Source organism: Microtus oregoni, unplaced genomic scaffold (assembly GCF_018167655.1).
Source record: "Microtus oregoni isolate MIOR12 unplaced genomic scaffold, Mior012 000094F_ref0000399, whole genome shotgun sequence".
Taxonomy (NCBI): Eukaryota; Metazoa; Chordata; class Mammalia; order Rodentia; family Cricetidae; genus Microtus; species Microtus oregoni.
Window position 1 is genome coordinate 489,131 of NW_024544707.1, and position 26,286 is coordinate 515,416.

General features: G+C 46.6%; 1 protein-coding gene across 2 annotated transcripts in view; it reads left to right on the forward strand.

The window, feature by feature from the left end:
- Window positions 1-26,286, forward strand: part of LOC121442700 (SLIT-ROBO Rho GTPase-activating protein 3-like) — a 232,791-nt gene that overhangs the window by 124,400 nt on the left and 82,105 nt on the right. For both annotated transcript variants that reach the window (XM_041644313.1, XM_041644314.1), the window contains exon 3: window positions 8,037-8,199. In XM_041644313.1, coding sequence (XP_041500247.1) covers window positions 8,037-8,199 — 163 coding nt within the window. The remainder of the gene's footprint in view (window positions 1-8,036; window positions 8,200-26,286) is intronic.

Consider the following 26,286-nt stretch of genomic DNA (forward strand, 5'->3'; position numbering starts at 1 on the left):
CATCACCCCTCTGGGACAGACAAGGGACTTGAAGGCCAGGCACAGTGGACCCTAACTCAGGATCCACAGTTGAAGGATGAAATAAATGACCAGATGAGCCTTAGCAGGGTTTCCTCTGCTTGATTCTGTTAGATAAACTAAGGCACTGAGGCTTGCAGGGAAGGAGATGGAGAGATTGCCCAGGTGATTCCTGATGGGGCAGTAGTTTTCATTTCAGGACGTGACCAAAGATGGGGTCTGGTTTTTGAAGAAGGTGCCAACTGCAGGGACTTGTACTCTCTAGATCCCAAGATCCCAGGACACTGGATTTAGATCCACGTGCCTCTAGGGTTCTGCAGGCTTGGATCTGGGTTCTGTTTGCTAAGCGGAATTTTCCAGCCCCCAGCTGGGAAGCTGGCAGAGCTAGCTTGCTGCTAATTTCATTTTCCTAACTTACCAGCTTGGCAAGGCTTGGCCTCTCCAGCTTCAGTCTCTTGGAACCTCATTCCCACCTTTCTTAGCCAAAGAAAGCAAGCAAGCTGTGACTCACCAGAAATGTTCATTGCTAGTTTCTAGCCATAAAAAAAGAAAATATGTACATCTGCGGAAGTTCTGCCCTTATGTCCTAGCTCAGCAGCTTCTGCCTGCCGAGAAGAGGCTTGGGTGCAGGATGAAAAAGCGTAAGAGTCACTCAGAGTGGGCCGGAGAGAGGGAAGGCTGCCTCACTTCATTTTGGTGTCTTCTAAGAAGGGGGCTGTAGCAAGCAATGGTGGCAGAGGAAGGTAGGTATCAGGCCCAGGGACCCTTTGGAAGAAGGACAGGTGACCCCAGAAAAAGGAGAGTGGAAGCAGAGATTCCTGAGCATCCCCATCCTGGTCTGTCACCTGTGTTCTGGGTATTGTTTTCTGCAGTCCCAGGGTAATGTGGATGGTACATGAGATGAGGAACCCAGGGCCCATCCTCCTGCAGGCTCCCAGCCACACTGTGCAGCCTGCTTATCCTACCCATTCATTCCTCTGCTTCGTCCACACTGATCTTTCCTTAGTCCCTTAACTACATGTGCTAAATTCCCTGCCCCTTAAGGGAGGCCATGCTTCTAGTACTTTCCCTTAACTCCCTCTAATTCTTCTTAGAAGCCTACCTTACTTACTCCTTCCTCATAGACCCTTTAGTGGAACTTTGAAGTCAGTATTTACTCTAGCACTTTCTGTCAGTGTAATTCTGCACACACCTGTGATGTCTCTAATGGTGGGACAATGGTCTTTATCCTGCCACTTGTATTATTTTAATAAAATGCAGATTGGCCAGTAGCCAGGCAGGGAGTAGAGCCGGGACGACCAGGCAGGATATAGAGACAGGGCAATGAGAGCAGGAGAATTCTGGGAAGAGGAAAGCTCAGTCTGCAGTCATCACCCAGACACAGAGGAAGTGAGATGAGAATGCCTCGCTGAAAAAGGTGCCAAGCCATGTGGCTAACATAGACAAGAATAATGGGCCAGTTTAAGATGTAAGAATTAGTTAATAAGAAGCCTGGTCTAATAGGCCAACCAATTTATAATTAATGTAGACCTCTGTGTGTTTCTTTGGGACTGAACGGCTGAGATACCGAGTGGGACAGAAACCTCTGTGAACATGATTCTGTGTCCCCCAGCACACTGTCTACTGTATGGAGGACAGGAGCCACGCATGTGCTCAAGGTCATCTTGGAGCCTGGCCTACAGAATGCACATCATAAAGGCAGTGCACAGATGAGCCACTGAGGAATGACCAGGGAGCTCTTTCCTGGTGTTGAGTGGCATGATTTGAGTAGCTAGGCCACCTGCATAGGTGACCTGTGTATTGTCACTTTGCTAGAAGGTAGATGGTCCGGGTGTCTTTCTACTTCACCTTTGTGGCTCTTATTGATAGCCCAGTGAGGTAGTGAGGGACTGCTACCATTGTGGCTAAGGCCACAGATGCCAGCCTTCTATAGAAGGGCTAGTTCTAACTCTGATCCTGGCTGTGAAGAGCCTACTTGGCATATTAGTTGCTTTTGGTTCTGTGGTAAATGCCATGACCGAAAGCGAACATGGAAGAAAAAGTTTATTTTGTTAGCTTATGGTTCCAAAAGGGAGGCCATAGTGACTGGGGAGGCGTGGCAGCAGATAGCCATGGCGGAAAGCTAAGCAATCACATCTTCAACCACAAACACAAAGCAAAGAATGAGAACTGGAAGGGGGTGAGACTATAAACTCCCAAAATGGTCCCCAGTGATACCTCCTCTAGCAAGGCTGCACCTCCCCAGACAGAACCTCACCAGGGACTGGGTGTTCAGACAGAGGAGCTGATGGAGGACGGTTTACATTCAAACTGTCATACCCAGCTTTTTGTGTGTGTAAGCTGAGACCACACATATGAGTGGAAACAGGGCAGGGAGGAGATGGGAAGGTAGAGCTAGCTTTTTCCCATGCTGGGTGCCGCTTGGAGTGGGCATGCTGCCTAGAAGGCAGGTATGGCTCACTGTTCTTTTATCGGGTCCTTGTTCCCAGCCACGGGAGTCAGGAGAGCCGACTTGTAGACTCTCAGGGGGAGGGGCTCTCTCCCTCCCAGTCATATCTCTAACCTTTGCTTCATTCCCCAAAGGCTACTTCTATGTCCCCAGGTGTCCAGCTAGAAAATGGGTGTCATCCTGGAGTCTCCCTGCTCATCCCCCACCCTTCTCAGTTGGCCCCCAAGTTCAGTCAATACCCAGGCGCTGAATCCTTCAGCTTCTCTCTTGGCCCCTGGGTGTCACCCCTGTCCTTCCAGGGTCCCACTGTAAGGACTGAGAAGATACTTCGGCCCCTTTACTCCTTTGCTCTAGATGAGTTGTTCTCAATCTGCTGGTCATGTGTCGAACAACCTTTTCACAGGGGCCACCTAAAGCCATCAGAAAACACAGATGTCTACATTACGATTCATAACAGTAGGAAAATTTCAGATATGAAGTAGCAGTGAAAATATTTTTATGGGTGGGGTCACCACAACATGAGGACTGTATTAAAGGGTCAGAGCCTTAGGAAGGGTGAGGACCACTGCTCTAGAGCCTTCTATTGCTCCCTGATGACTTCAGGATAAAGATCCAACTCTTTAATGGTCCTTAAAGGCTCTTTGCTATTGGTGTCTTCCATATTCCTAGCCACATCTGTCCCCTGGGATCTCACCCCAAGCATCACACGGAAGCTGCTCGTCAGCTCACCAGCATGCTCTCTCTTCTCCTTTTGGCTGGCCCTTTGGTAATAGTTCTCCACCCAGAAGGTTCTGCTCCAGGAATGTCCACTCCAGCTTTTGATCCTCAGTCTAGAAAGTACTATCTGAAAGAAGACAGCAGTGACCACCTTACTTCTGGGTCTGGTATGGAGGCTCAGCAGCCTCCTTCCTGTGGATATGTTAATGAGGCTACAGCATTGTCTCCTGTCTCTCATGCATCTTTAAGTAGAAGGCTCAGGCGGAGGCTCACCAGAGAAGTTGAGCTTCTATACACACAGCACCTGCACGAACTAGTGTATGTGTGCATGTGTGAATGCATGCAGCCCCACATGTGAACACATGCAAATGCATGCATCCACAGAGAGACGATGAACTAGTGTATGTGTGCATGTGTGAATGCATGCAGCCCCACATGTGAACACATGCAAATGCATGCACCCACAGAGAGACGATGAACTAGTGTATGTGTGCATGTGTGAATGCATGCAGCCCCACATGTGAACTCATGCAAATGCATGCACCCACAGAGAGATGATGAACTAGTGTATGTGTGCATGTGTGAATGCATGCAGCCCCACATGTGAACACATGCAAATGCATGCACCCACAGAGAGACTATGAATGGAAGCCTGAAGGAGCCCCAGGATCTCTTCAATACATTAGCTGCTGCTATTATCTTCCTTCTCCTTCCCCTCTGCCCCCTTCTTCTTTCTTCTTCTCTTCTTGCTCCTCCCCATCCTCACTCCCACACTCTTCCTCAACAGTCTTGGGCTGTGCCACCTCCTGGTTCTGTCCCTTTTGTCTCTGCTACCATTTTGCTCTGGCCAGGCAACCCAATTAAAGGTCATCATTAAAGTCAATCTAGCACTTCCGAGTCCTTTCAAAATCACTTGCCTTTTTGCTTTCCTCCGAAACCTCCATAATTTTTACACATTTAATTCCCCAGATGCTGTTCAATTCTTGCATCCCAGATTGAGCTAAGCCCCTGAAGCGATTTCAGTAACAGCTCAATTATGCTTCTCTCCTTTAATCCTTTGATTCCCATCGCCTCCCAGGAAGTAGCAGGAAGTGGGATGGATCGTGTTCTCTGCCCAAACCTGCTTCTTTCCCCGCAGCTCTCCTCCTAGCTTGTCGTTGGCTTCCTCCCAGTAGCCTGAAAGCCAACTTTCAGAATCACCATTCCCTCCTTCTGCTCACACTCGTCTTTCCTGCAGCTCTTCAAGATGAGATGTACCCTGATGTGGGGGGTTTGTCTAGACTTCAGTGATCCCAGTGCTACCACCCAGCCTTCCCCAGCTCCCTTTGCCTGAAATAAGGTTCCTTCATGAGTGGTACTCCTGTCTCTAACTCATATTTGTGTCCACACTTACCCACCTGCTCGGTATTCTATATCCATTTATCATCTTTATTTTCTATTCATCTGTCCACTCAGCCATATAACTATCAATGCATCTGTATATATACATACATATGTATGTATGTATGTATGTATGTATCTATCATCTATCTATCTATCTATCCATCCATCCATTGTTCATCATCCATCCATCCATCTGTGCCATCCAGCTGCCTACCTACATATCTACCTCACTCAGTCATCTGTCCATCCATCTGTTCATTATATCTACCCACCTTACTCTCCCTCCAATTGCCCCTCAGTGATTTTTTCAAAACACACACTAGTTATACTTACATAACCTCTGTGACCTCCTACTTCCAAGAAAAAAAATTCTGAATTCTGACAACAGAGTAAAATCTTTTGAAGAATGTTTTTAAAGTACCAATAGCAAGTTCCACTCTAGCACTGTGTCCTGGTATTTTGATAAGTCCCCGAGGTTATTCCACTATGTAATGTGGGTTCAAAACTCCATAGCCTAGATGGCAGAGTCCCAACCACTTGATCTGACACTCCATGCCTGCTGCAGTCAAGTCTCTATGCTGTTTCCCAGCCCCTCATTTCTAACCATCTTCCAGTAGTAGCCTCAGAATTCAGGGCTTCCCGAGATGATTTATTATTCAGTCTCCCTCACTCTTTCTCTCTCTCTCTCTTACACACACACACACACACACACACACACCACATACACACACACCACACACACGCGCGCGCGCGCGCGCACACACACACACACACACCACACACACACACACACACACACACACACAGACTTCTGATTGGAGCCCCATATCCATTCTTCAAAACCCCAGTACAAATGAAATCTTTTTTCAAGGGTCCCTTTAGCGTAGCATCTGCTCTGTGGTTGCCACCTTACTGGGCCCTGAGCACAGCGAGTACAACAGAAACAGTACCTGCTCCCTAAGAGTTCCCAGGAAGGTGAAAGGAGGGGCCTAGAAATTAAAGGCAGAATGCATGAGGCAGCCTTCTGTAACAACAAGGAATTTCATGAGATAGTCAATTTCTGAAGAGAAAGTTTTTTGGTTTTGTTTTCTATTGTTTTGGGCTAACAGTCTTATAGGTTTTACTCAACAATTGGGCTTCCAGGTCTCCCGCGTATGTGTGTAGGGCATAGCATATCATGGTGTGGTGTGAATTCATGGTATCGCAGAGCTGATAGCCTCACGGCAGGAAGTGGAGAAGGGGCCTGAGGTCTCATGAGGCTGTGCTTTCAGTGAACTAATGGCCTCCCACCTCTTAAAAAGATTCCCTCATTTCCTAACAGCACCACCCTGGGAACCACTGGGAGATGCTCAGGTCCAAATTTTAGCGTAGTTCTCAAAGTCACACATGCATCCGAAATCCCCAAAAGGGCTTGTAAAGCCAGGGTGCCTGGCCAAACTCCAGGGTTTCTGATTAGTGGTCCTGACAGTTTGTACCTCCAACAAGCTCCTATCAATGCCAGTGTTGCTGGCCAGAGAGGACACTTGAGAACCACTGTCAGCCACGGTCAAGGGATTACTCTGAAGAAGAATGGCACTTGAGCTATACAGGAAGTGGAGGAGGCAGCCAGGGAAGGAGTTGCTAGCGTGGTCCAGGTAGCAAGAAGGGCACGGTGTGCAACTCCCAGAAGGAGGAGCCTGTCATGAAAACAGAAGGGACCAGTGTAAAAGTGCTTAGGGTGCACGGCTCCTGTAACTCCAGCAGACGGGTGCTCTGGGTGCATCCACATTGTTGACCTACATGGTCTCCTCTTTAATTCTTTTTCTTTTGCTTTGATCTCAACCTCTTGACAGGGAACCCCTTCAAGGCAGAGTCTGTGTTACAGACGCCTGTAGAAGAACACAGCCCACTCAGAACCGGCTGTGAAATCGGTGCACCTAGCTAGGCCTGAATTTTACCATTTCAGATCTTTCCAGAATGTCAGCAAAGGGTGGCTCGTTAGTGTTGCATCCTCTTTATGTTTTCTTAGGCAGTTGCGTACTCACCCTGACAACGTGTGTTTCCAATTATTCCCCAGTAAAGCCAGTGCTGCTGGTCTGACCATTCCCTCTGTCCCAAACTCTCTTCTCCCAAATACTTGCTGCCTAGATTTTCCAGCCCATTTGATGATAGAAGAAGAAAAAACTCCTTGAAGTTAAATGGCTCCTCTTCTCTTACCTTCTCAAATTCCAGGAGCTGGGGGAAGGTGAGAGAGGAACATCCCAGAAGCCCATGGGGCTGTTTTCCACAACACCTCTGCTGTGTCCTGGTGAGGAGGGTGCAGTAACAGCTGGAGTCAGCACTTAACCTTCCTCACAACCTGACCCAGCGGCTGCTTTTCCTTACTTAGCCTGCTCCCCAAGGAGTCAGTCATTCAGAACAAGGGTGGAACAAGGCAGGGTTGGGGTTCTCTGGAACTAGTGGTGGGCCTTGTTTACAATATTTCTTTCAACAATAGAAAGCACAGTGAGAGAAGAAGGAGAACCCCAGTTCAGGTATGCTATGTGTCAAGATGGGGTCATCAATTGCATTGAGTTTAGGGTTTTATTTGCCTTTCTCCTTACAGAAGAGCATGTACCCCTTTTCCTGAGCCCCACTGAGGGATCTTTGGGAAAGTAGAGACAAGAGAGATTTTTGATTGTCTCATTAGCCTGGGAAGCAGTGATACACAGAGATTCTCAGACATCAGATCACATCGGAGTGCCTGGAGGGCTTCTTAAAGCCCAAATTGCCAGGCCCAAGCCCAGTGCCTCTGATTCTGCAAGGGCGGAGGATGCATTTCTGATATGTTTTCAGGAGATCACATCATGGCATCCTGTGTCATCACCAGCTAGACCCCAGCTAGAGTCAGTCTGATAGCCCATCAGTCACTATCGGACAAAGGCTTATTTATCCTGTAGGTGCCTGTATTTTCCTTTGCCTCTGCTCTCACAAGCAGACTCTGAACCCCTCAGGCCTATCCTCCCCAGCTCTTTCAAGCATCGTCATTGTCAGACTGGTTTTTAGGAGGTCAGGAGCTCCCTAGGGAAGGACAAAGGTGTTAAGAGCCCAAGGGACTCTGTGGGTTAGTGGAGGCAGGTTAGCAGAAAGGAAGTAGCTTCTTCTGTTTTCCACTGCATAGACCTAGCAACCCTGAAATATTTCAGAGCAATCTGTTTAGTATTTCTCAGCCCGTTGAGATAGATTCTTCCCAGACGAGGGAGGGAATGTGATGAGTGCTACATTCAAGACGAGCATGGATGGCCCAGGACAGAGACAGAGTCATCGACCCCAAGGGCTAGCTCTAGAGCTGCTTGCTCTACAACCATGAAATATCGCTTCTCTCCTCTGGCCTGTTTCTATAGTTGTAAGAAGTGTAATAAGATTGACTTTGAAGGTGACTGTGAGGGTCAAAAGTGAGTGACCACGTGAACTGACGTGAAGCCAACCTGAGCCATCTTGGTTCCCACAGGAAGGACCAATACCTCCTCTCACCCGTGAACTGTTGGTATCTGGTACTGCATCAGACCCGGCGGGAGAGTCGAGATCATGCCACCCTCAATGACATCTTCATGAACAATGTCATCGTCCGTCTTTCCCAGATCAGTGAGGATGTCATCAGACTCTTCAAAAAGGTGAGCTGCCCTATCTGCCCCAGGTGTCTTTCCCAGACTGGCCATGACAATATTCTACCGTATTTTGGGGACAAGGGACCAGAAAGGCAGGCGTTGAATGATACAGGGGGCAGAGGAGTTCACCATACTCTCCAGCCCAAATTTGACCTCTGTATGTGCCTTTGAAAGACTGTGTGTACTCAGCCTCTTTAGCACCTACGGACACAAGAGTAAAAGCCTTTACGTAGCTAGATATGTAGTATATGTTTATCATAGGCCATCTGGAAAAGTGGAGGTGGGCATGGGCACAAAAATTTAAATCAACAGAAATTTTGCCTGTCAACCAGTTTTAAAATTCTAAGAATGTATACCTATATAAATTTCCCGCTAGTGCCTCTAATTTGTGCATTTTCTAGAGTGCGTACACCTTTCCCCGTGTAAGATCATACTGTGTATTTGATGTGACTGCCTGCTTATGTCACCTACCAAACTTAGGTGATGCTCTCTGTCAGAACTTTCCCACACTGAAAATAAACTTCTGTCTTGAATGCCTTCACAGCATTTTGTTATATAGACTTACCCCGACCTACGTGCCTGGTGTCTCTCTGTTGAACACTTTGGTAAACGCCGTTCTTTTACTGTTACCGAAAGCCCCACTGTGAGCTTCTCCCCACGTCCATTGTTACTCAGGATCAGTTTCCACAATGAGAATCATAGGCTCAAAAGTTGGTTTACTTTTCAGGCTTTGGTGGAATACTCCATTGTTAAAAGAAAGGTTTACCCAGGGAAATATCCAGGAGCCAAGCGTGAAGAGAGCCATCACTTCTTATGTCCCCTAAAGCCTTTGTCCTACGCGTCTTACACAATGGAGGCTCTATGTAACTGTGCAAAGAATTGAATTTTCTATAAAATGGGTGTGTCATTTAGCTTTCTTTTAGTCTGTTGAGCGAGGCTGAAGTTGACTGCTTTGGGGGGCCTGTGTGAAGGTCAGGCATGCTGTCCTGTGGGGAAGGACCGTAGCAGGACACTAGATTCCTTAATATTTTAGAAAGAAAGTAATCCTGGTACTATCCCTTTAAAAACCCATGTGTCCCATATATCTTCAGGCTTGTGACTCATACCTGTGCCTCAGTTTCCTCATTTGTGAAATGCTCACAGACCATCCCGCTAGCATTAGACAGGATACGCCATTCTCGTGTGATCTGTGTATCTTTGGGTTCATGACTTACATTTTCCGTGCCTCAGTTTTCTCTCTTGTGAAATGGGTAAAAACACCTTGGAGGGGAGTGGGCAACGCAGGCTAGCCTGGCCTTCCTTTGTGAGAGCTGGCTGTGACCCTAGGATAGCAGCGGTTGTCACTCAGTGTAGCTGAGGTACAGTTTAGTGATCCAGTGACCCAGGGTGGCTAGACACACAAGGAAGGGGACAAGCTGCTGACTTGAAATAGAATCACCCTCCCAAGGTCTGTGCTTGGATGGTCCCCTTTGAAGGTGGCGTCCACAGAAGGGCTGTGGCTGCTGCCTCATGACCTCCCACCACACAGAATACTTCTGGTTTCTTCCTGAAGCCGTGTTTATGAAATGTGGTCTGAGTTTAATATTTGCATAAGCAAACATAATTAGAACAGTAAATATAGTGCCAGAAAAAAAAAATCTATCACCCCCCAGTGCTTCGCAGAGGCCAGCCAGCAAGCGTTAGCTGTCTGCTGCTTTGGAGTCCTGATCCTGGCTTGGCCCCCGCCCGCTGCCGCTGTCACAGCCTTGCCTGGGTGGGAATGACTCAGGGAGAAAGGGCCGGCAAGGCCTTTAGGAAATGAAGGCTGTCTTTTCCCGAGCTGAGCCCTGGGACAAGGGAGATAAATCTTCACAGTTCTCATTTAGCCTGACAGCAGCCTGACGTGTGATGGAGGTTAACAGGGTGGAAAATAATGAAAAATGTCCGCAGCTGAGCTCCTGGCTGCCTTGTTACCAGGCCCGTCCTGTAGAACAAAGGAACTGACCTGGCCCCTGTGGGCTGGGAGAGGGTTGGGGACAAGCCTGCCTGGCTGATTGAGCCCAGTGAGGTTCCTTTGTTTTGCCCGTATTAGAAATAACTCAGAGCTAAGCCCGTGTTTCTTATATAGAGAGAATTCTTGTATCTGTATCAACCACTTCAGGACTAAGTCCTGGGCGAATGGGGGGCACACCCCATTTTACGTAGATGGGAGAGAGTCTTGGGCAGCTTCAAGGAGAGCCTAAGTGTGGCTTCAGCCCCTTACCATCAGTGAGGCAAGGCTTTTAGAGTTTGTCTCTGTACTGCCTCACTGACCACCCTGGAAAAGTCTCTTTAAGCCTCAGTTTTCTTATCTGGGAAGTGGGTCTGGTACAATGCTCACACTGGGGAGCACTTGAAAGAGCAGAGACAGAGACCAAAAGGTATGGCACTCTGAACATACTCAAGAAATGGAAGCTCACTAATGGTCCCTCGCATGGAGGCATGTGGCCAGTATGGTATCCTAGGGCTTGGTGGGGTGTTTCCTGACCACCCACCCGATCTTACTGTAAAAGTCGAGCTGCAGGAGGCCAGGAATGGTTGCTGTGGGCTTGAAATAGTTGCCCTGCCGGTCATCTTCTCACTTGATTCTCACACTTTCAACATTCTCTACGCTCCCTTTCACGGAGTCTGGATTATAGTTGTTTGTTTGTTTTATTTTGATTTGGTTATTTTTATTTATTTATTTATTTTATTTCATGTGCACTCTTAGTGTGTGTGTGTGAGCCAGGTGCATGCAGTGCCTGTGGATGACAGAAGAGGGCGCTGGATCCTCTGGAATAGGAGTTACAAGCAGTGTGAGCCATAACATGGGTGCTGGGAACTGAACCTGGGTCCTCTGCCAGAACAGAACGTGCTCTTAACCACTGAGCTATTTCCTAGCTCATGGGGACTCTATTCTAAGCAGAAATGACAGCATTGAAAATTCTAAAAACTTAAGTCACTTAATGTTATCCAGCTGCTCGGGCCACTGAGTCATCATGAGTTCATCATAAGTTCAAGGCCAACTCAGGCCACAGAGTGAATTCAAGACTAACCTGGGCAACTTAGAGGATCCTGTCTCAAAAAAACAAAGGAGTGTAACTGGCCTGTCAGAAATGAGGATCTTCCAAAGAGATACTTGTATCTCTCAGTCTGACTATCAGATCTTGATACAATGGACCCCAGAGAAATAAGGTTTTCTCCAGGAACTTCATGCTAGCAAAAGGAAAAGGTAGGAGTGTACGCGTGTGTGTATGTGTGTGTGCACATTTGTGTATATTTGTTTCCCTGTAAGATATTTCACACAGGTATAGCAACCTGTCAGAATACCTTTTCAAGATGAGACTGAGTCCAGAGAAAGATGGGTCGGTGGGCGGGACCACACCTTGACCGGGACGAGTCAAATGTGCAAGTCCTTTGCTCTCTATTTAAACTTCCATCTCACTTCAGGGCCCCAAAGACAGACTTGAGGGTTTTTATGTAGCTCTTTCTGTCTTTTCAATGTAGCATTGAATAAATCTCCTCCTGGTTTTTTTTTTTTTTGGGTGGGGGGGCTTTCCACTTTTAAATTGGCTCTCTTTATTGGTTTATTGAGAACAGGTTGCTGGACCTGACTTGGGCATAGCTTGTGATACCCTCACCCCCAGTTCGATGACAGATGGGCTCAGGATGGAGCTCAGAGACTGAACATTTGACTGGTGTGCATGTCTAGCCCAGCATTCAGTCCCCAGCAACAGGGAAAGGTAGTTCAGAAGCTGACTTTAAGAGGAGGGGTCTGGCTCAAACAGAGCAAAGTGGAACAGAATGAGGTCTTAGAGGGCCCTCTGGAATGGTCAGTACCTGTGTCCGTGGACAACGGAAATACAGTTCAACCCGCTTGAGGGGGAAAGGCTTTTCCCTCCTTTACAAGGTGACCTTGGCTTCAGGCATGGGTGTGTTTCTAGGGACGTAAGAATTGTTTCCAGGAAATCGCCTATTTCTGCTATGTGACTTTGGTGTCTGTTTCCCAGTTTTCAGGGGGACAGTTTTGATGAGGAGCCTTTTCTTAGTTAGTTTGTCCCACTTTTATGACCAGGGGGCTCCCAGCAGCTCCAGGCTTGAATCCCATGTTTTGAATCTAGCATCAGATTTTCTGAGCACTGATTGGCCCAGCACTGACATGCAATCACCCTTGCTGCTGCAGTCTGGTGAGGAAGGCCTAAGTGTGGGAGAGATGCCCATCTCTGGAGCAAGAGGTGCTCAACCCCGCTGATCCACAGCCTGAGGATGGGTGAGGGTGGCTCCCCAAGAAAAGTTGGTGTGGTCCTTATGAGAAGAGATATTAGAAGTCCCCTGAGCCCTCTACTCCAGTTTTTTACCATATTTAACTAGGCGTCCCCTCAACGAAGGATATGCCTTACCTCTCAGGATTGCCCTCTATCTGGGAACAGCTATGATCAACATGCCTTCAATGCAGAAATGAAATATTACGAGTTTTTTGCTCTTGGGTTCCTGAGGACCACAAATATCCAATAAGTGTAAAAACTCATGTGTGGCTTGGAGACAGACATGAAGGTGGTCCGCCCAGGTGTTTGCTGCCTGGAGACGAACATTCTCGTTCACTTGTATCTTCTCAAGCTGCTCCCCATAGGTCATGCTGAGTTTTCTCCGACCTCTAGTAGTCTAGGGTGAGAAGCACTGGGGAGAAAGGATTGGCAAGCTTTGGCCTGCACACCCCTGTACACTGCCCCCCACCCCCCATGTTAATCTCTTTAAAACTTATCTCATTAGATTCTGGCCAAATTACTTCAGTGAAGTTTCTAGGATTTTCTCAAGAGGCAAGAACTCCTCATCTGTGGGGAAGGCCTGTGTCATAACATCCTCATGCCGTCCTTGTGTGTGTAGCCTTCTGTGTTGATTTGAACGAGATGTCTCCCATTGTTGTGGGATATTTACCAGAGAAGATTGCCAATAGAAAAGCTTTATTAGCGGGCCTGTGACTATACCGGGTGTTCAGGATCCTGGTGTAGCATTGAGTCTTTCTCAGGGTGAGCTTTGAAGCACAAAAACCACATTCTGGGTTGACATCCTTCAGTTAACACAAATAGTTGGCCAGAAGTAGAACTACAGAAGCTCAAAAGCAAGGTTAGTACATTCAGAGAGTTTGCCAGAACTATGGACTTTGGTGGGTTAGGCCTTTGTTTTAGCTTTGGCAGGTGGAACTGTTTACAGCCTGAAAGGAACTTCCATCATGGAGTCAGTCATGCTAAGGTCTGGGCCCTGTTACACCATACGCCTTGAGCACTGGTCCCTATTTGGTAGCTGTTTGGAAAGCATTTGGAAATGTGGCCTTGCTAGAAGAAGGGTGTGGCTGGGGCCAGGCTTTGAGGTTTCAAAAGACTCTTTTTCACCACCTCCTGTTTGTGCCTGGACATGTGAGCTCTCAGCCATTGCTGCCACCGTGCCCTCACTTCACTCTCATAATCTCTAGCCTGAGAACGAGTTGGCAGTGAGGGTGTTGAAGAGTAAAGGTGAGTGTGCCAAGTGAGAGAGGGTTGGGAGCTCCGGAGCGAGGCAAGAGCTCAGGAGACAGAACAGATTGTGACGGAGGTCAGAGGCACACCAGAACTGAGGGGACAGACAGCAGGCTAGGCTGAATTCAGCTCTTAAACATAACCTGCTTGGTTATTACGTTAAGACAGTTCTCACCCTTCCTAGTGCTGCGAACCTTTAATACAGTTCCTCATGTTGTGGTGACTCCCAAACATAGCATTTTCATAACTGTAATTTTGTTACTGTTATGAATTGTAATGTAAATACCTGGTTTTTGATAGTTTCAGGTGACCCCTGTGAAAGGGCTGCTTGACCCCAAAGGGGTCGTGACCCACAGGTTAAGAACCACTACCTTAAGCTAGACCATTTTAAAACTTGGGAGATTTCATACCAAGTGTTTTGGCATTTGCTTATAATCTCAGCACTCGGGAGATGGGGGTAGGAGAATCAGGAGTTCAAGTTTAGCTACATAGTGAGTTTAGAGAAGCCTGAGCTGTCTGAGACCCTATCTCACAAAACCAAACCCAACAGGACTGCCTACGGCCCAGCCTCCCTAATGTTGTCCAGGATGCGTATTGACTCTTTTACTTCATCTTCCCCACCTTTTCCGACTTTGCGTTTGTGGTCTCCCCATTAAACATTACCTGCCAGTGGGCGTCATATTCTAGCCTGGGGTAGCATTCCCTGGAGACGTGTTGGGGCAGATCTCTGGGGTCCATAGTCTCAGTTGCTGATCCAGTAGGTCCAGAGTGTGGCCTGAGAATCTGTGTTGGAATCTCAGTCGACTATGGAGACCCGCATGGGAAGGACTTCCAGTGCAGCCTTCTTGTTTTATAGGTAAGGAAACAGAGGCCTGTGTCTGCTAGGGAAATAATCTTCCCCAAGCTCTCCAGGGGATGCTACCCCAGGCTAGAATATGACGCCCACTGGCAGATAATGTTTAATGGGGAGACCACAAACGCAAAGTCGGGAAAGGTGGGGAAGATGAAGTAAAAGAGTCAATACGCATCCTGGACAACATTAGGGAGGCTGGGCCGTAGGCAGTCCTGTTTGGTTTGATTTTGTGAGATAGGGTCTCAGACAGCTCAGGCTTCTCTAAACTCACTATGTAGCTAAACTTGGGGAATCCAGCCCTATTCAGCACCCCAGCTGGGAGGGTCACTGTGTGTCACAGGCATCCCTCTTTCCCCTGCCTGTTTCTGAGAGTAGGTACTGAAGCCCAGCCCATTTGCAGCCTCTTCTATTTTCCTCCGCTCCCTTCACAATAGCCATCCATTATTCTGCACGCCGATGCCTGTGGAATTTAATTACTTGCCCTGGCCGTGATGTGAATTTGATTGTTGGAAGCTGCAGCATTCTGGAAGAAGCGCTAATGAGGAGAGACTCTCAGCAGAGACGAGAGGGCATTTGGGGGGCCTGTGTTTGAAAGCATCCCTTCACTGTGTGGCAACAAGGACTTGGTCTTTAGTGAGTTTTCTCGTCCCCGCCTCGAAGATGTCCATTGCATTTCATAAATAAATCAGGGCTTTTGTGTCCAATAATTGCTTTGCTTTGTAACAGATCAAAAGCAGCCGTGGCCTTGGATTCAAAGCCAAGTTTATTTTTCAATTTTTTTTTTTCTTGCAGGAGAGAGTGAGGGTTTGCATGCTGGAGGGTCCAGCGGTGAGGTCTGCACTGGGGTGGGAGAACAAAGAGATGAAGAACCTCAGCCTGTCTCCACTGTCTCCCAGGGAGACAGACAGCCTGTGAAGCAGGCCTCAGGGGCCTTTCCTGCTCATTCAATACACATTTGCCAGTGCTAGTATGATGGCAAATAAGCAATTGTAGCAAAGAAACAGTTAGTGCTTATTCTGCACAAGGCCCTAAGCATTCTGTATGCACTGAATTCTTCAAGTCTGAGAAGAAGACTTCCCATCACCCCATTGTACAGATAAGGAAACCCAAGCAGGTCGAGGCTGCAGTTTTATTTCAGATACATCCAACTCAGTGGTAGAGACAGGTGATGAACAGGCCAGAGAAACAGTTTAAACATAGCGCCGTCCTTTGGGATGCTTCCAGGGTAGTATAGAAGTTGAGCTAGATACAAAGAAATGATTGTTTGGAGCACCAGGGAGGGGTGGCCATCCCTACCCAAGTTCATTCAGAGGGAGGTTCAAGGAAGGCATGGTGTCATGGATTCAGTGCTGCAGTGAACACTGGTGCTAAGCGTTGATCACGGCTTGGCTCCCTTGGGAAGCTGACGCTCATGGAGATATAGTACAGGTTGGGTTGGGGGTCCCACCTGAAGAAGGAAAGGGACGGGGAGCAGGAGGCATCAAGGGGCAGAGTGTGTGGTGGAGTCATAAGAAGCTGAGACGGACCTGCAGAGCTGAGCCTAGAGGTTGGCCCTTCTATCCTCACGCTGATTGATCAGTTGTCTCTGAAGAGGGTGTGCGCATGCTTAGGCAGATTGCTCCTCCAACCATGGTGTCTATAGGTAGCATTTCCTAGGAGGACGTTCTCAGTCCTGTAGGGAAGCTTGAGTGTCACACGATAGTGTCCTCAACAAATACACAGCGCTTTGAGGGAAGCGAGAGAAGCAAAGTTGAGTGGGTAGGAGAAGCAGACCAGCACCACGGCTGATCAGAACTGTGGCTGAACTTAGAGACTCTACCTCAGACCCTGCTGCCTTCGGCCATCTGAGCACAGTTTGATCCTTCCACTCTGTTTTGTCATTTTCAAAATGAAGCGAATGGAAATCTCCTTCCAATGGCTGGTCAAAGATTAAAAGATGATGTGAAATGCCCACCCAGCACACAGTAAGCAATCAGTACATGCTAGTGAGTAATAGGGTTGTTTTCAGGTCTTTGAGAAGGAATGAAGTGAGGGAGATTAGAGGTGGGGGGGGATGCTGGGAAGGTTTTATTCAGGGTCCACAGGTTAAACAAATTTTGGGAAGACATCACCTCTAGCATCTCAAAGAAGCTGGTGTGTTTGTCTCTTCTTTTGTGACCTCTTATTTCTTTTTCTTGCCTTATTAGTTTGGCTAGTACCTCTAGCCTGTACAACGTGGATGGAAGAGGCACCCTTGATGTCGAAAAGGCGTGCTTCTAACTCTTACCATTTAAGAAAAAAAAAAAAGGAAAACTAGGCCCACTTAAGACCCCCACCACCACCTGCTTCCTGCTTCATGTCTGCTCATAAGATTAATATGCACAAGTTAATAATGTTTTTGGGTGCTAATCCTACTCAGTTAGGAATTGTCATTAAAATGCATAGTGAGAAGAAAAGAGTGATTGCAGATTCATGCTGCCGATGCACAATGAGCTACATCCCAGGAGTTTTGGTATATGGCACCGTCATTGCCATCCAGACATAAATACCGCATAGTTCCCATTGTAATTTCATTTTGCATGGGTTATTTAAAGTGATGGGCTTTCTCTCCTTATTTTAAATATTTTTGTTTTGTTTTTGAGGCAGGGTATCACTGTGTATCCCTCGCTGGCCCAGAGCTCGAAATGTAGAGTGGACTGGCATTGAACATAAATCTATTGCTTCTGCCTCCCAAGTGTTGGGATTGAAGGTATAGGACACCATGCCTGGCCATTTCAAATATTTTTATATATTATTTTAAATTTCTAGCTTTATTGTGGTTTGGGCTGGAGATACCGCTCAGCAGTTAGGAGTACTTCCTGTTCTTAGAGAGGATGTGGGTTCAGTTCCCAGCACCCACACAGTGGCTCATGATCATCCATGGTTCCAGTTTCAGGGAATCCAACAACCTCTTCAGACCTCTGAGGGCATCAGGCATGCATGGGGTACACATACATATATACAGCAGGCAAAACACTCAAATGCATATAGTAAATAAATCTTTAGAATCATCTATAGTTTAAATCAGGCGGTAGTGGCACAGACATTTGATCCCAGGACTCAGGAGGCAGAGGCAGGTGAATCTCTGTGAGTTTGAGGCCAGCCTGATCTACAAGAGCTAGTTCTAGGACAGGCTCCAAAACTACAGAGAAACCTGTCTTGAACCACCCCCGCCCAAAAGAAAAAGAAATTCAGGTGTGTGTGTGGGTGTGTGGGTAAGTGTGGGTATGCGTGCCCGCATGCGTGCCTGTTGGGCATTGGACTTATCAAATACTGATCCTTCCTCTAAGGCGATAGTCAGAAGTCCTAGAGCATGGCTAGAAAAGTGAAAAGGGCAGCGCAGAGCCGAGGGGTAAACCAGCTCTCAGCACAGGGGAACCTGGGGCATAGCAGTAGTGTGAGAAAGGAAAGAGAAAGGATGACAGTTTAGCAGATGAGCTGCTTCAACTGGTTGGTGGCTTTCACTTCTGAGTTATAGAAACAGATTTTGCACAGACACTACATATTACACACACATGCACAGGCATGTCTATATTTTTACACACAACCCCCTTTCCAACCCCACAAAACCCATATCTTATTTCCCCAAAGTGTATTTCAGATAAGTTCGAATACTAAAGATAAACAGAAAAACTTGATTGGAAGAAAATGTTGGAGATTATGAGATTGTGTGCATTTGTGTGTGTGTGTGTGTGTGTGTGTGAGAGAGAGAGAGAGAGAGAGAGAGAGAGAGAGAGAGAGAGAGAGACAGAGAGAGAGAGGAGATGATTGTGACACATACACATTAAGTGCCAATGCCTGTGGAGTCCAAAGCAGGGTGTCAAATCCCCTGAATCTGAGTTTACGGGGAGCTGTGGGTTCTGGGAACCAAACTTGGGTCATCTGCAAGCGTCGTATATGCTCTTACCTGCTGAGCCATTTCTCCATCACTCTAAATTAAAAATAAATTAATATACACTCCAAAAGAAAAATACTAGTAAATTCAATTATAATACTTTAAAAACTGTCCATACAATAACAATCATAAGTTAGTAGACTAATAGACAAAATACATTTGAGACAAGGCGAAGATATTTGGTCTTTACAGAATTAATAAAATCAGCTTTTACAAATACATAAGAAAAGAGCAAACAGCCCAGTAGGAATGTGGGTAAGAGATACAGCTGCGCAGGTCGCAGAAGATGCAACTGCAGTACTAAAAATAAGAAAGAATGCTCATACAGGTACTCAGAACAACCCGTTGCTGGGTGGGTTAACTAAGCAGTCCCTGGTGGGGACCAGTATGTAAAGTGTCAGGGGTTGTCATAGGAGTGTAAATTGTCTATTATCAATGGCAGCTGCAAATTACCTAGTATCAATGGAGAAAGAATTACAGGCTCTGCAACTAAGCAATTCCATTTTTCAGTATAACCTAAAGATTTTTTAAGCCATCTACACACATACAAATTTTTATAGAGATGTTTTCTATAAATAGTTCAATATTTCGCTCACAATTGTTGGTTATAGTCTGTGGTTTCAGGGAAATCAAGGTCGGAACCCTACATCACAGTCAAGAACAGAGAGAAGGTGGGGGAATCCATGCTGCTGCTGACTTGCTTATCCTGGCCTAGCCTCCTTCCTTCTTACACAATCTAGGCCCCTGCTCAGGAAGCATGCTACTCACAGTGGCCTGGGGCAGTGAACCATCAGGACAGTGGCACTGTTGAACAATCACAGACATGGCCACCATTTACCTGACCTCTAGACAGTTCCTTGTTAAGCATCCGTCCTGTGGGCTGGAGAGAAAGCTCTGAGGTTAAGAGCACCTGGGTTTGGTTCTCGGAACCCACAAGGTGGCTCATAGGAACATAGACCCTCTGTAACTCCAGCTTCTGGGGATCTGGTGCCCATTAAGAGAATGGTTAATTAATAAGCTATAGGCAGTCACATGCTAGAACAGTATAAATCTACATCTGTTAATAACAGTTCAGATAAAACTTGAAAATATGATGTTAAGTGAGAAAAGAAGGGTCAAGCATTATATTTTTCCTGGTATTGTGGTGCAGGCCTATGATCCCAGCTCTTGAGAAGGTTGCACAGGGGGGATTTTGAGTTTGAAGCCAGCATGAGCTAGAGAGAGTCTCAACAGTCTCCCTCCAACACAGAGCAGTGCTTAGTAAAATGTACAGCCCAGGTGAAAATTTTATACTGTTCATGTTTTTAGGCCCCTGTCTGGAGTAAGGCCAGGTGGCAGTGGACCTGTAAGAACACACACCGGCCATAGAACAGTTATTGAGGAATGAGGAGGGAGGAAGGACCCAAGGTCGTCAGCTGTCGCTGTAACATTTCACTTCCTAAAGTAGTTTCAAAGGAAAAAAATGTACCACGTCTTCCTAATTATCAAACTCAAGTAGTGTGTCCTCTGTTCTCTGCATGTTTTAAGTATTGGGGGATTTAAAGTAAGGGTGAAATCAGCAGAGGCAAATTGGGTCAGGAAGGCTCTTGAGAGTCAAGCAGAGAGATCGGATTGTGCTTTCTAGACCCCAGAGACCCACTGGAAGTTCTTGACTGCACCTCATTCATTCAAGGATTCTACGTCACTAGTGAAGTGCTCAAAGTCATGCTAAAGGGTGACTAATTTGACAGTGCATTTTGTGTCTTTGAAGACAGAAATGCTGAGCCAAGGGGTGGGGCAGTTAATGCTGCTCCATGTATTTTCATATTTTCTTACGTGCATATAGTGGTAGACTGTTCTCAGGGCCAGGATTAAGGGAGATGATACACAAATGGAAAGGAAGGATAAGTAGATGGTAGCTCAATGAGTGGATATGTAGGTGGTTGGGTGGATGAGTGGGTAGGGGAGAGAGCGGATGTGTAGGTGAGTAGGTGGATGGTGAGGGAATTTGTAGGTGAATGGTTGGATGGATGGATGCATGGATGCATGGATGGATGGATGGATGCATGGATGCATGGATGGATGGGTGGTGGCTGGGTGAATGGTTGGATGTGTAGATAAGTGGGTGGATGGCTGGATGGCTGGATGGATGGGTGAATGCGTGAAAGGTGATGAAGAGATGGTGAAGCACATGTAGAGGCATTTTTGAAATGCCAATGCAATTCTCAGTCTTCTCCTGTCCACGAACACTGCAAGCAAACAGAAGATCATGTCGTAAAGTGATGGGAGCTAAAGCAATGTCTTAGGTCAGTGACTTTAGTGCCGATAAGTGATGGGCAGTGTTTTGAATGATACAAAGAAACCCAAGAGCATCCATAGGCTTGAAGCTAGCCCTGAGAGGGAGAAAACACCAGACTCAGAACTGAGGAGCAAAGGTTTTCATAAGAAATGGAACTTGCCTGCTCCCAGGACAGGAACCTCTTCTACTCTTGGATATTAGTTTCTCATCTGTAAGAGATTCTAGCAGAAAAAAATAAAAGAAAATGAAAAACTGTCGGCCACCATCGGGACAAAGCCAAGAAAGATTACTTCTGGAAAGTTCTGTGTCCACAGAGGTACAACCAAGCCTTCTACACCCACTCTACTCACAGGAACCCAGGGCCTGGCCAGGGACTTCTTTACCAGTGACAACTGGTTCTACATGATGGCACTGGGAACTGGATGTTGACTGACATTTACCATGGTCCGGAGCAGAGTATGTAAATATAGTGTACTTTCTAGACCAGGGCAGGGGGACATCCATGTGCTAGGATTATTTTTAAATATTTCCAAATAGTTAAAAAGCAAGCAAGCATGCAAACAAACAAACAGAAAAACAAAGAAAAAGGACTGAGGGAACAGACTGGAATGGCGGGGACCGACAAACTTATCATTTCGGTAACATGGGCCTTCGGTAACATGGGATGTCCCTTTGTTGAACTTCTGCATCCTGGTCTTCATAGTGGGGTCTGCCTCAGTGCCTCCCACAAAGGGCTGATTTAGGCTCACACAGGCATCATCTGAGAAAGGACTTAGTGTGGTCCTCAGCATAACACAGTGTATGTGTGTGGGGGGTAGGAACAAGAGCTGGTAATGGCATTATCTACAATGGTAAGTACCATTCGTAGTAATAGCACTGGGCACTGTTATGAATGATGATAGCAGTAATTTAGAGATCCAGAAACTTCTATCCTGACCTGCCAGTCACTCTTTCATAGCTGTGTCAATTCTTTTCTCATCCCTGTGAATACCCAAGAAGCCATTCAAGAGAGGGGTTTACTTTAGCTTGCATTTGGAGATGGAACGCAGTCTGCCAGGGTGTGGAAGGCACAGTGGCAAAAGTGTAAGACAGTCACACTGTACTGGATTTAGGAAGCAGAGAGAGGACGGGAAGTAGGGCTAGTTTATAACACTTGAAGACCCACTCCTAATGACATATTTTCTCCAGCAAGGTTCTACCTCCTCTGGCTTCACAACCTTCCCTACAGCATCACCAGCTGGGAAGGCAGCTCAACTACAGGAGCCCAGGGGGCCTTTGAACATTTAGAGCACAGCTGTAAGGAATGTTGGCTGCCTTGGGCCAGTTATTTCAGCAGCTTGGAAAAAGAAGCTTTCAGGGTCAAAAATGTCCCCAGGAGATACTGAGAAGCACTGCTGAGTTGGAGGGCAGGAGGAAGACAGGAGGAGGAAGTAGGGTAGACTTGAGGCCACATTTGCTACTTAAACAGGAATGATCCCATCTGGAGCTGCAGCCACAGGAGGAAATACTAGTTGGTTCTGAGACAAAAGGAACCCTATGGGTGGCCAAGAACAGGGAAAAGTCAACTAGTGGAAGGTAGGAGACACTAGTGTGCTCCCAGCTGCCCAGACTCCCGAAATAACCACACAGAAACCGTATTAATTAAATCACTGCTTGGCCTAATAGCTCTAGCTTCTTATTGGCTAGATCTTACATCCTAAACTAGCCCATCTCCATTAATCTGTGTATCACCATGTGGCTGTGGCTTACCGGGTAAAGTTCTGTCTCCAGTGTCTGTCTCCTGTGGGGGCTACATGGCATCTCCCTGACTCCACCTTCTTTCTCCCAGAATTCAGTTTAGTGTCGTCCTGTCCCCATCCCCATTCCCCCTCCTCTACCATCCTTCCCCTCTCGTGTCTCCCCTCCCCAGGTCTGTTCTGCCTTGCTATAAGCCAAAGCAGTTTCTTTATTCACTAACCAATTAAAACAACATATATACTGAAGGACTTCCCATACCATTTAAGGTCAGGTGGGAAACAGGCTGAGGAAGGTGTTCTGAGGGGGTGAGGCAACAACATACAGAGCTGTATTAGTGACTTAAGCCCCATCTAGAAAGCTGTGTATTGACCTTCCAGGACAAGCAGGATAGGCCCACATCCTCTGGGACATGCCTTTAAGCCTTTGCTTTGGACATAAGAAAGAACACAGTGGTTCTGGGTTCTGGCCAGTGCTTACATGGTCCAGGTACCCATGATTTTTAAGTCTGTGATTTGATGGACAAACAAGCCAGAGGATGGAAGACAGCAGAAGGATGTGTCAGGGCTTTGGAATGAAAGAGAGGAACAAAGGCAAGGAAAGAGAGACTGGCCTAGCTGTAGCAGGCATTGATGAGACAGAGATAACTCAGAGTCGACCAAAGTTATTCCTGACCGAGAGTGGTCTAAAGAACTATTTATGGTCTCCTTGGAGAAATGAGGAGAGGAGTCTTGTTGTTTACATCAGCATTTAAGAAGTTTCCATTGTTTGATTGATTGATTGACTGGTGTATGTGTGTGTGCATGTGTGTGTGTGTGTGTGTGTATGTGTGTGTGTGTGTGTGTGACAGCACACATGTGAAGATAGAGGACAACTTATCCCACATGTAGGCTACAGGTGACAACTAGGTTGTCAGGCATTGTCATAAGTGCCTTTACCTTCTAAGCCCTCTCCCCAATCCCAGTCCAACATTTTAAGATAGTATTAATTTTTATTTACTTTTTAAAGTATTTTTTATTCTTTGAAAAATTTCTACACTTATACAATGCATATTGCTTCTATCCACCCAACACTATCTTTCTCCAATCATCCTATTATCCTACCACCATCTCCCTCCCAACTTCATGTCTTCTTTTATAAATTGGTTTTAATAACCTGCTGAGTCCAATTAGAGCTGCCCATATGCCCATGAGTATGTGGCCATGAACTGGAGCATGGACAACCTACTGATGCTACTGATGGCCATGTCCTCAAAGGCGTGTGGCTCTCACTCCTTGGCTATCAACTGCCAAGAGAGCTCCTTATATAAGGATGGGTCCAGAGGGACCCTTCTGTCATCCAGAGTAGAATCTTGGCTGGCTTGGTCTTGTGGACGATCTTATTCTTACACAGGTAACAGCAGCTTCTGTGAGTGGACGTGTACGGAAAGCATGTCATATCCAGAACTCTGCATGTCACAACTTTCTTCTCCATCCTTTCTGCCAGCCCTTCTGTGAAGTTTCCCGAGCCTTGGATGGTAGGAGGTTGTTATAGATGTTTGGTGCTTTGACCAGTTAGGAGTCTCTGCATTAACCCACAGGAAAAGAAGCTCTATGGCCAAAGCCGAGAGCAGAACAGATCTATGCGTATAAACACAATTATTCAGAATGCAGCTTGACAGCATAATCATTTAGCAAAATAGCAACAGTAAGTTATTCCGTAGGGTCTGTGATCTCCTCTCATGGGCTTTTAATCAGGTGCATGGTACCAAGCACAAAATCCCTCCTATGGTGCTGGGCTCACATGCAGTCAAAAGACCATTGCTTTACCCCTATAACCATCACACCCATACTGCACCAGAGAGCGCGTGTTCCCAGCAGGTCAGTATTGTAGTATGCAGGGTCCTGTGCTGAGTAAGAACACTGATATTGTTACACACACGCACATGCACGCGCACGTAACCTACAGAGCACCTTCTGTTATTATGTAAAGTAGCCAGCAGGGAGAGTTTCCTGATCAGTCTGAGGTTGATTTCTCTCGGTCTGTCTTCTACAGTGAATGATGTCTTCAGCAGTATGGTCTTACCATGTAGTTATGATGGACAGCCAAGAGCAATGGCAATAGCCTGTGTAGTTTTGGGGACTTTGAGGCCTTCCCGATGAAAACCTTGTAGAGAGGTAGCCCGTGTTTGGCCCTGAAATTTTCATTTAATAACCCATATATTCTAGAAGCAGCGTTGTCCACCCATGTAGGGTACTTGTGTTCAAACTCCTTTACCAAATGAGTATTAGGACCTTTCATGGATCCTTAGTTTAGGGTAACCCATCCCCTATACTCTTCTATCCTCAATCCCCCTTGCTCCGCTCAGGGTGTTTCTCCTCTCTCCTTACATGACACTTGCATTCTCTTATCTACACCAACCTCATTCCCTCATCCTCCCATCCCCCTCCACACTTGGACCTTTCCTCAAATCTCCCAGTGTTCCTGCTTTTTACTTTCATTTTGTCTGTTTTCCTATTCCCTCTCTCTTGAAGCTTGCACTCCTATCTAGTGGTCTGCTTCTGGTTTCCTGGCTTCCACCAGCAGGTTAAACACACTAAACACGAAGATCCGAAGCTAGGATCTGCATATGAGAGAGAATATGTGCTTGTTGTCTTTAGCCTAGGTGAGCCCTACCCCACATAATTAGACAATGCGACTTTTAGATGTGGTCCTAGTCTGCTTTGTGTTGTTATAACTGAAAGATACAGACAGGGTAATCTATAAAGGGTTAAAGTTTGCTCTGCTCACAGCTCTGAAGGCTGGAAGGCCAGGCTTGGAGGGCCATAACTAATGAGGCCTTCCTGCTGGTGGGGACTTTGCAGAACCCCAAGGCTGTGCAAAGATCACACGGGATCTCTCTTCCTGAGAAAGCCACTAATCCCGTTATGGGGGCCCCATTCTCCTAACTTAAACTAATCTTAACTACTTTCAACATTATTACCATATGCCTTTGAGGGTTAGGTTTCAGCATGGGTTTGGGCAGGTATGAACACTCCAAAGGTAGGAAACATAGAAGATGATATTAGTGTTAGAAATGGTTCATCTTTGACTTAGTTACAAGGGGATATGGACAGACTCCTTAAGAACATAACCTTTCAATGTATCTCATAAAGTCCTAGGGTGTTTATTAAGGTAGCTTATTTTGGGGGTTTTATTTTGGGGTGTGGTGCTGGAGACTGAACCCAGTCCCTCTGCATACTAAGCATTCATTCCACCTCTGAGCTATATCTCAGTTCTATAATAAAGTCGTAAGGGTTTCCCTCAAAAACATAATTAACCCTGCATTAAAAACCAAATTGAGTCAGACATAGCAAGATTTTCATAGCAGTGCAATTTATTTCACTTGGGAACTGTGTCGTTACAAGAGCAATTTCGCCGTCTCATCTTTCGATGATGTAAAGCAATATTTGCCTGATTTGATGAAGAAGGGTAAAAATTTTCTCCAACTTTCATCCCTGAGAGTATCTGAGGGCATTTATAGAGTTTCTCGTGTACGCACGTCTCTGTGATCAACATTTCACAGAAAATGCCCCTACAGAAAAAGGTTCTGGCTTCAGCCTGGGCCACAATTCTTTCTGTGATCCAATCTGTGAGCCAAGTTTCCAGGTCGCCCTGTCACAGCCAGCCCACGTCCGGTGGATCAGCCAATCACAGGCCAGTCTCACCCACATCCCTTGTTCTCTTAGGAGGAGGAATGGAAAAGCAAGTGATGCTTATTGATGCTGATGTGTCCCTAGCAGAACCACTGGAGCAAAAGCGACCAGACTTGCCTTGAGGGCGGGGG